Here is an 11,727-nt window from a genome sequence, read left to right on the forward strand (position 1 = left end):
TTTTTTTTTTCTGTTTTACTAAACTTATTTATGAACAAATTCAAAATTTTGCATTTTTCAAATATTACTTCTGGTTTTGTAGATTAAAACAAAAACAAAAACAAAAACAAAAACTAATAGGCTTTCAGAAGAATAAATGAACAAGATAGAATATCTATTGATCATATGAAGTCCAATGGGTTTTATAAAAAGCACAACATATCCCTTTTCTTAATGGTAAACTGTTTTTTATTTTGTTGGTAGACAGTTTTATATCTCTATGGTTGTTCATATCTCTATGGCTAATTAATGCCACTGTATTCTGAATATAAGCTGACTCTCTAGGTTTACTTCAACAAACTTGGTGGAATTCCTTCAAGGAGCTAGATATTGTGTTACTATTTAGAGTTACCAAGTTTTTGATCTGAAAAATGTGTAAAATATTTTTAGAATTAATAATAGTAATTAGAAATTATGGTGTGTTGGACCCTGTTCTAAGATATCTATCACTATATCTATATCATTTTATATTTATTGCATATATACATATTCTACGCAAAGGCCTAGTTACAGCTACCATTTCACCAATAAAGTCTCTGATCAACAGAGAGGAGCCAGAATTCAATCCAGACAGTTAGGTTCTAGAGCTTGTGTTCTCACCCAATATTCACAGAGTGTTGTTATAACATGGGAAATTAAGTCAGTAATATGCACCAAGTGCTAGAAGCAGAAGGCAGAAAATATTGCCTAATCTAGGAATTAGAAAAAGGCTGCCAGGAGATAACATCTAACTAATTCCATGATTAAAATTTACTTGAATGAGTTCATTAATCCCAAAAGGTGGCAGTTGAGAATATGTCATTTCATCAGCTCTACTGGAGAAGTGATCTTCAAACAATGTGTCAGTAGAATGGCATTTTCTTTATTTTTCAAGAAAAACCTATAGCTGAGTAGTACTAGATGCAAAAATAAAAGGCTGATAAGGCAAGAGAATGACACAAATTATAGGATAAAATAAGAAATAAATAAATCCCTTACTTTAACTTTCAGTCACACATTTCAAAAATTTGGCAGTAGAAAAATAAAAATAAAAATAATGGCAGTAGAAAAATAAAAATAAAAATAATGTCATAAAAATGTTTAATTGTTTCTTCTAGAAATTATATAGCTTTTGGTATTTCTATAACATTAAAAAATTTTATAATTTACTTAAAACATAATTCTCTAAATCCTTTAACTATTATATTAGTGTGTGTGTGTGTGTGTGTATATATATATATATATACACCTATACATACATGTGTATCCATAAATAGATATTCTTCTCATTTCAAAAGAGATTTATTTATTTATTTTATTTCTCATGAATTATTAATGATATATATATCAAGGTAAGTGCAGACAATTGATTTTTCCTCTAAGCCTCTTGTAAGAACCTCTCTACATTCTTTTTAACTCCAAAGCTGTTACATTAAGTGGCAGAAACTACTTAATTGTAAGACAAAAAGCAAGAGACTAGAGATATTGTAGTCAGAATGCTGTACCACATAATTATGTGGAATGAAAAGAGACAGTGAAATCTGAATTTCCTCATTTTTGTTTTATTGCCTTATGTGAAGCATTTATAGCTAGAGATGATATCTTGCCAGTGTACTGCAGTGCATCTTTTCTGGCTCTCTATGGCCATCATCTGTTCTACTTGGTCCATTCTGATTGGTCAGTTTCTGTGCCATGCACATTGTTAAACACTTTGAACAGCCCCTCTCCAGAGACAGTACTTTTGGTAATTCTTGTGGTTCTTTTTCAGGGTTATGCCAGAAATAAGCAATAAAGAATAGTTTATATCTGCTATTTGTATTTTAGCATTTGCCATACAATAAAAATCAAATGTATCCAAGAAAATTATTCTGAGTTTCTCTAATCTAATAACTATATGTAGTTTAAACATATTCCATTAATTATTTCAAACACTTAATCTATCACATAAATAAAATATATGGTGTTGCCACTGGTAAAGGCATCAGATCTTCCCATACACTGAATTCATTAAATGCATTTGAAATTTTTAGTAAGAAATTGTGATATAACTAAACCCCACTGAGATGTAAGATATATTTAAGAAATATATAGTACATATTACATCTACTAATTTGAGTAATTTTTTTTTTTTTTTTTAGTTTATTGGTTCATTAACTTAAAAAAATTAATCACAAGTTTAGATTCCTAGACCATTTTGGTCATATATCATTATAAAATTTATAATCCTATTCATTATATTTTAATCAAAAGACATTCTTCTCTTTATCTTAATAGTGTCCCAGCAAAACATTTGGTGGATTTGACTCTACGAAAGACCTTCCAGATGATGTTATAATGTTTGCAAGAAGTCACCCAGCCATGTACAATCCGGTGTTTCCTATTAATAACCGCCCGATAATGATCAAAACAGATGTGAATTATCAGTTTACACAAATTGTAGTGGATAGAGTGGATGCAGAAGATGGCCAGTATGATGTCATGTTTATTGGAACAGGTAAGTGTTTTAAGTTCAGCTCTAAATTTTCTTCCAGCCCACTGAGTTTAACCAATTAAATATCCCAAGAATTGAAGGAAGTTTTCATAATCACTCTCAAGATACAGTTAACCTCTAATAACTGACTGAAAACCTAAACATCCTACCATTATAATGTGTTATCTTTTAAGCGAGTTGACATATAGTAAATTAAATTTCCTTTTCAATCAAAAGTTGATAAATGTAATCAGGTAAAGGTAATGATGAGGTGAACAATCGATGTCTGTAATTGACTCATAACTCTTTTCTGGACAGTGGCTTTTTAGAATAAATGCTCAAACCATACAAATTCCCGACATTCAATAACGGTTTCTGAATAAATTTATGCAAAATTATCTGAACTCTAAAATTACCACAGGGTGCAAACCTTCCAGCAGATAAAATCTGACAACAAAATTTGTTCAGTGCTTTTGGCATAAAATGAGAAAAAACAAAGCATAGCACTTCATCAGAACAGTAGCAAAATGGACCTATGGAATCATCAGGTACACTTTAGATTCATTTCTATAGAAATTTAACAACATATTTGTACTAATTCCATGATTAGAAACAAACTTTTTGCAGGTATATTTTTAGAAAGCATTCCCTTCTTATTTTGAGATATTATTTGATTTTTCCCCTACTCTCTTTAATAATACTATTTTGAAAGTACCAGTTACAAATTCGAAACTTGTCACTTAGGGTCAGATTTCAAGGTAATAAATTTCTAGTTTCCATTAGCATTGTTAACTGACATAAATCAATGGGAAACAGAGTGAGTGCTCCACTGAAACCTTGTATAATAACATTTATTTTCCCTTGGAGAGAAACAGAAAAAATTGCATTAACTACAGGGGAATGGCAACTGTGCAGTAAGTGATGTAAAGACTTAAAGTTTTATAATGAAATTGTGAAATAACTTATGTTATCAAGTGTAACAGTGTCAGGTTCTGAATGATATATTACAGTCTACTTTTACGAGTGAGAAAGTTTCTCAATCAAATAGAAGAATCTCACTGAGACTCAGTTTGATAAAGTTAATGAATTTATTAAATATTAATTTCTGATTATGAATATTTTCAGAAATGATATAATGATAGGATTTCTCTTCAATAAATATTAGTTTATCATTTAATGTCTATCATTTATAATAGAGCTCTCTATGGAGTAATTAAGTTTGTTCACTAATGCCACACTTGCCTCTTTCTTCACCTCTGGCTTTAACACATTGAGAAGTCTCTCACTTATTGTCAGTGCAACAAAAGCTTGCTTCCAGCTATTTGACCAGAGAAACCCAATCATGAGTTTTAATTCCTCTTGGACACAAATTGTCCTTAAAGAAACCAATTTCATGAGCATGTTGAATGTCTGATGGTGTGAATGGCTATCGGTCAGCACAGACCAGGGTCATCTGTCAGCAAAGTAAATTGATTACAGTAATTTTATCTTTTAACTAAGTAGCACATCATAGTGTATTGATCCTAGTTGAGTAATATGATTCAATTTGTGTGAAATTGTTTGAAATACTACTCAGTAAAACTTGATCTGGAACACAGATAAAGTTATGTTTGGATACTGGAGACCTGTCAGAGGCAATGAGTAGATTAACCTAATTTACCTTTAATCCTTGTTGTTATGAGTAGTCTAAGGTCCTATAAACATAGAAGGATCCTCTTAAAAGAGGGCTTTTTTTTTAACTTTACAAGGGATACACCTAGTGATCTTTTTAAATCTCCCATGGCACATCATCTTGATTCCCTAAAAATGGTTATCAATGATATGAATATGCTGAATTATTTTCCTGATGTAACTTATTCTTTATGGGCAAGATTTTCTTCTCAAATAATGAGTCCACTAAATTCGATTAAAATGAGCAATTGAAGCTAAAAATAATTGATCAGCTGACCATAATTAGAATGTTGAAGAGTCAATTTTATTTCTTAATTTAATAAAGCCCTGTTCTTTGTTCTATCAAGGAGTAGAAACATGTCTATAAAAACTGGAAAATCAATGTCTTTCTAAACAAACTTAGAGTGAAAATGACAGCTCTTGTCATTAAAACAACTTCTCTATTTTAACAATAGAAATTAGAATAAATAATGCTTGACATCTCTATAAAATGTATTCAGTTTAACAGGTTTTTGTGATTTATGCTCCTGAATTTTAAATGTCTTTAGTACTCTAAACTTGATTAATCAATATGCTAACCAAAACTGATTAACCAATTATTAGGGAAAAAAAAAAACCCACTGTAATAAGTAACCTAAGGTGTTTATTTTGAGAAATCAGGTCATTGTCCTTCATCACTTAATAGTCACTGAGCTGTCTTTAGGATTTTCTAAGTACTAAAGGTTTGCAGCCTGTGAAGCTCTAACTACTGTACTTTTTTCTGTTGCTTCACAACATTCCTTGCATTTGACATCTACATTAAATTTTCATAGTAGTTCTTGATTTCATAACAAAAGTGGAAAAACTTGTAATATCAAAACTGATATTATTTTTAGTTTTTTTTCTGAGAAATCTGACGATTGAGATTAAAAATAATAAAAGTAATGCATCCAACTTAGTGATTATTACATATTTTTAATTATGCAAGTTCAGGATAAAAGCATCTTCAAAACTTTCTATATTTCTAAAAATTCAATTCTTTTTATTTCACAGCTATGTTTATAGTTAATCTAGTTACATGAAATACATTTGAATACATATTTTAATAATGCTGCAAAAATACAAATTAAAAGAAAGGCTGAGATTAAAATGTTCTTTCTGGTCAAATACTGATTCCATTCATTAACTCTAAACTCTATTTAGATCTAGTTAAATTATGCTCTTCTCCTCCACTTTTTTCAAAGATGTTGGAACCGTTCTTAAAGTAGTTTCAATTCCTAAGGAGACTTGGCATGATTTAGAAGAAGTTCTGCTGGAAGAAATGACAGTTTTTCGGGTGAGTGCTGCTTAATTTCAAGTGTCAACAAGTTCACTTGTATGTCTTTCCCCCAGGACAGCTGCACACTGAACTCGGTATGGACAAGTAGTCTAGCATACCCTTCTAATTAGCTTGTCAATTAGAAAGCCAGACACTAGTCAAAATAAACCTTGAAATTTTCAATGCTAGTGAATCTAAAAATGTAAAGAAATATATTCTTGGCTCATATGTTATTTTCTCAGTGATAAAATATAGGATGTACATTTTATATTGTTTATGTAAGTTACCTCAATGAAGAAACTCTATGCACCCCCCAACACCTAAAATCTTCTCTTTCATACTCTTTGGTATAACTTGGGTGATAGGTAACTTCCATGAATATGTTAAGGGAAATACATTCAGAATGATGAGAATGAAGATGTTTCAACTATTTTGTAACTTATTTGTGAATTGCTTTATCATATTAAAGAAATAATTTGTTTTGGAAAAATAAGTTTGAGGTTTTTGTATCACTTGTGGCAAATTTGATATGGATTCTTAGTCTACGCTTTTAAAGAATGTATAGATATTTGTCCCTTTGGCCTGAATTATGATGGCCCAGGTTTATATCAGATTTGGGGTAGAGACAGCAGGATATAGACTGATGTGAGAGAGGAGAATTGAAGTAATATAACACATACCACATACCTGTTATTCCTTTTAGAAAGCTAACTCATAGAAAGAGTTTGAATTGAAGCACACCTTGATAGGAATTATTTATGAGATATGACAGGGAAATAGATACCTATAAGAGGTATTTCAATTTTTGACACAAGAATAGAGCAAACATATGAGATGACAAAATTCTTTTAATTCCAGTTAAAAGAATTGTGTGGACAAAATGAGAAAACATTGGATCTAGTTTCACAACTTAAAAAATTATCGCATTTAGTCTCCAGGTGTCTTAGATACTTTACCTATTAACTGTTAAATCACGATATAGACATTTTGTAATAACAGCCAAACAATGTTCTAGTGTAAAGAGTTTAAGCTCTTCACTTATATCTACATGGCATTTCTGTTAGCAGCACTTATTATTAATATATATTTTTTAGTTTAGCAACACTTAAGCCACATTTTGAGTAGCATTTCTACTAATTCTTGGTTTAAGTCTTCAAAATAATAAAATTGCCATAACTATATTATAATTTTTTTAATCAGGCACTTTGGCCTTATTTTATTTACATCTGGTATAGAGTTATGTCTAATCCCTGCAGTTCACTAGGTTCCATTACAGTCTTTACACATTTCTATTTTAGCCTACAAATTTCTAAAATACAATTATCCAGATGGACTGTGTTAGCAATATAGAGTCCATCTAGACTTAGCAAACAAATTATGGGCACTGAAGGGTAGATAAATAAATTGCTGTCTTATGTCCATTGTCCTGTCTCCCAGAGCCTAAAATATGTTTTCAACTAACATTGATTAAATGAACGAAGGAATCAGTATTGATGAAAAAATGAAATATGAGAAATTAAAGATATTAAGGTCTTCCTCAGGGAAACCACGCTTCATGTGAGAGGTCAGAGTGTGAGGATGATAAACTGAGAACAGCAACAAGTTATATTGTTGATTATATCTAATATTATTCTATAGTAGAAAATTTTTTTTACTAATTCTGAATATTTTGAAATTTATATTGCCACCACTGTTGCAAATGAAGTTATAGGAGATACTAAAATATTATGTTAACGTAAGAATTTCTTATTTTCAGAATCTCTTTACGTATGGATTTATTGTGGTTCATTTGTATATTTCCTTTCATTTGTTATCTATTTTCTTAAAATTTATCATTAATTCAACTGCAAGCAAATATATTCTACCTACCATGGTTCTGGCAAATGCTAAGTTCTGATGATTCAGAGATGAACAAAACATGGTCCCTGACCATATGCAGCTTACAGACTCTTTCTTACATGTTCTGCCTCATAATTCCAAGGACTTAATTTATTATCTATGAGTACAATTAGGTTTTATCTTGTAGAATTGTATCAAGTCATGTCACACCATTTTAAAAATAAGTTTTTTTATCATTTAATTATTTTCTGGGACTTTATTAATCAGAACGTGCATAAATTTCAGTAAAAATATATTCCAACTTATTTTCATATCCCATATCTGGGATTTTTAAGCTTACATTCCACATCTTAGCTATATTCTTTAGTACATTAATAAAAAATTTAGTTTAAGAAGATATAAATTTATACTGATCTTAAATGACTTTTAAAAAATCTTGACAGATTGGAAGCCAACAATCTTGCAAGCACAAATATTTAATATCCGTTAGATTGTGTTAGTATATTACAGTTTTGAGAGAACTACACAACTGAATTTCACCTATGATAGCTATTGAATGACATATATGTAATTTTAAGGTATTATGAACAAGATTCTTTATCAATCTCTAACAAATAAGTATAAATAAGTAATATTGTGCTGGCATGGAAATAATTGTTTATGAGTTTATGATTTTGTAAAAAGATTGTTTGCAACTTAGAACACCTTTTTTTCATAGATAAATGTTCTAGTTTGCTTCCATATTCTCTGCTATGCGTTATTGTCATTACTATTTTTTTTTTCACTCAAGTAGACAAAACATATTTGGGTAGAGTTTAGAGAAATATTTACTTTCAGCATTCTATTCTATCAGGCAAAGTTCATACATATATTGCGGTCTAGCGATTGGAATATTTCACTGTCAAACTTTGTTTAATTTTGCAATGGGAGGAAAAAACTCAACACATTAAAGCAATTGCTATATACAGTGAAACAAGCAGAGAAATGTTATAGTTTCTATATTTCTATTTGAGCCTTACAAGTTATTCCATTTCATTAAAAAAAAAAATGTTAACCTGAGCATTACAGTAGTTTGACAAGGTAAATATACAAAGAACAAATTTACAGTCATGGTGGTATCTGATACTCTTGGATTATAAAAAGAAAGACATTTACTGTCAACCAACCAGTTAATTTTACCATAATATCATCTCCAGGAGACCATGTTCATTATGTGTCCTTGCTAGACTGAATAACCAAATCTAATATAAAATCCTGAATTAAATCCAGTAATATGTCCATTGCTATCTTGAGATTGGTTTTAGGAAAATACTCTGGCTAATCACAGAACATTCCAGTGGTTTCAGTTACATCCAAGATACTTTTTATTCTGGGTGAAATCAAATCCCAATCAGAGGATAGAAAGAAAAATATTTCTCTGTAATAAAAATTTCCACTTTAAAGTAAAATTTTAATAGGTAATAAGAAATGAAATAAAATTGGCATTGATATAGGACTCTAGAAATGACTTTGAATTGCCACTATATATTCAAAATGGTATTAAAGTAGTAAGACACAAGCCTGATTCCAAGTATTATCATAATCATAAATCTGTATTTGAACCATATTTACTATGTGATACTGAACAAATTGGTTACAGTCAATTGATCCTCGACTTCTTCATTTCATAAATTTTTAGAGATTTGTTTGAATTAAAATTATTAGTCGATGGTAGTTATCATTAACTAGTTATACTAATGTAAGTCTCTTTTAAAATAATGTTTGAAAAATCCACATCTATACCTTGTTAAAAATATGCAAAAGATATTAAAACCAGACGTGTTGATTTTTATTTTACTCAATGTGAGATTTTCTTTCCAGTTCAGTCAAAGAGAGTTTTATTTTTCAGACAGTGGGGTATTACATCAAATTACAGTGCATTCAGTACAATGGGTTTTATTTATAGTCTCATTGACTGCAAAGGATTGCAAGTCAGTTATATCAATAACACATGCATTTTAAATCCAATTTATGCAATATTCCATGAACAGCTGAACAAATTGAGTTTAATTTTCATTAGAATGTAAAACATAATTGATGCTTTCCAAAACCTAGACTATTATACTCATTCTAAAGTAGGGTCCACTTGCTTAGCATCCAGTGAGCTATGTTATATTCTCCTAGGAGCAGAAGGTTGAAAAGCTCTGTGAGTGCTGAAGTTTAATAAGGACTAGATTAAAATATCTGAAAAGTATGTAGTAAATAATCTTTAAAATATGCTGTTTTTAATTCCATTTTTACTCGAACACTAATTAAATTTGCAATTGAAACAATTTTCATGAAAAAAATGCTTATTAAGTTACAAATGAAAATCGTATTCACCACCAGCTATTTCTCAGAAAAAAATATATAGCTTTTTTAAATGACTGTCATTTTAATATATTATCTATTATAATTCAGCCATAGGCAGCATATAGTACATGTTATTTCAAACTGTTACTAATTCCTTGGTCTAAAAAATAAGTAAAGTTCTTTTAATTAGGAGATTCTAGGATCTTAATTTAAGAATGTCAAAATCATAATGTGGCACAATGGAGTTTGGTGTGGATTGGGGTTTGTTTCATTATACAATTTAGGTATGAAATAATTCATTTTTATCTACCTTGTAGATATTCAATTCAATGAATACAAAATATATATTGATCGATTTCACTTTTTACATCGTTTCACTTGTTTTTAAAAGAACTTAGACTTAGCTAACTTTTACTTCTATTATATTAGATGTTAATTCTCTGAGAAACATTTTCCTTGCTCCTTGACTATAAAATGCATTTCATGAAAGTCTGCACGAAGTTAGCGCTTACATAATCATGTAATTATTTCTCATGTAAAACTGTTGGAATAAAAGAAGTTGCTGTGGAAAATTTTCCTAACTCTTCTAAATTCTCTTTTTGGGTTCATTGATTCAAATATGGTATAAACCTAAATACAACTGTTTGCTTTGTCTTTTAAGCTGAAAATCAGTGGTGAATTGTCCCTTTGATTTTTGTGATTTGATACTACTAAATTCTAAAGATCATATCTCTGCATAGAGAAAATTGGTAGATATTCCTCTCACCATAGTGCTCTTTATGATTGATAATTCCTATAGAAGATTTTTATTTTTTAATATAATTTAAACTATAAAAATGGGAAACTATCAGAAATCTCTAAATTATCCCATTATATTAATTTACATCTTAAATTATTTGTCTCATTTGTGTCTCAGGCAGGTTGTCTTAAATTTGTTAAGAAAATGCTGTGCTCAGCTTAGATATCAGTGTTCGAAGATGAAATTTGTGATTCTGTAGCACATGGGGGGTAATTAAAATCACAAGAACAGATGAGCTCACCACAAAAAGAATGTAGCATCCAATGGAGAGTAGGAAGGATTCAGTAAGGGAAAGCAAATACGTGAGGAATGCCTAAAGTTTGAGAAGACTTTGAAAAAAAGCTAAGAATAAATAATTAATAAAGAGTTCCAAGGCAGAAGGAAATTTAATACAGGAAGCAGTCAAGAAGAAATGAGTGGTTGATAGTACCATATTAAACAAAATCCAGTAATAAAAATATAGACCGAAAATGTCCCATTCAGCAATACAGCTCTTTGGTGATTTCTGCTTCTGACATTTGTAGGTAACCTCCCTAGAGTAAGGGCTAAATTCAGTGGCCTAAGAAATGAATGGCACTGAATGGGATATGAACAAGTTATGATAGTGAGTATAGAATATTTAGATTATTTTCAAAGAAATCCAGTTAAGCTTAAAGAATTAAGGACTTTTTTTAAAATGGCGGCTGCCTTTATCTCATATACATATTCAGTGGAAGGAACAGAATTTACTGGCAAAAGTAGAGGAGATAGGAGAGAAAGGGGAACATTGATAGTGAATTTATTTATTAATTCACTTATTCATTCATTTATTCAACGATTTATTGAGAACTTATAAATGCCAGGAACAATCCCAGGTGCAATAGATATGACAGTTAATAAAACAAAAATCCCAGAATTCATGTGTGGCAGGTCAGGATTAGGAAGGGAGACAAACAATTAAGAAGATATATGAGATGCTTCTGCTGACTCTCCTCACATCTTATCAGCCTCATCTTGATTTCCACTGTGTGTTTTTCACTTTCCGCCCTAGGACTTCTCTGACAACAGACAAGAAAGCAAACAAGAGTCGGAACTGGGAGTGTGGGCATCTACTGAGTGATGGAATGAATAAATACTTTTCTTGGTACACATCTCAGTAGACAGTTTTGACAGTCACCATCCACTGTCCTCAGATTTTCTCTCAGTGGTGACTTCCATGAAACATCCCTTTACTGACTTATTTTTTCCTTCCTCTCAGTGCTTAGTTACTCACCCCTGTTCCCTACCTGCAGAGAAGAGCTTATCTCAAACTCTGCTTTGGCA

At 30.4% G+C, this 11,727-nt stretch overlaps 1 protein-coding gene across 1 annotated transcript in view; it reads left to right on the top strand.

Annotated features, from left to right (window-relative positions):
* The window catches only part of SEMA3A (semaphorin 3A), a 196,714-nt gene that overhangs the window by 161,445 nt on the left and 23,542 nt on the right, over positions 1-11,727 (top strand). The window contains exons 11-12 of the mRNA XM_011364399.2: positions 2,293-2,512; positions 5,383-5,474. Coding sequence (XP_011362701.1) covers positions 2,293-2,512; positions 5,383-5,474 — 312 coding nt within the window. The remainder of the gene's footprint in view (positions 1-2,292; positions 2,513-5,382; positions 5,475-11,727) is intronic.

The sequence above is a fragment of the Pteropus vampyrus genome, unplaced genomic scaffold, assembly GCF_000151845.1.
Source record: "Pteropus vampyrus isolate Shadow unplaced genomic scaffold, Pvam_2.0 Scaffold4, whole genome shotgun sequence".
Lineage (NCBI taxonomy): Eukaryota > Metazoa > Chordata > Mammalia > Chiroptera > Pteropodidae > Pteropus > Pteropus vampyrus.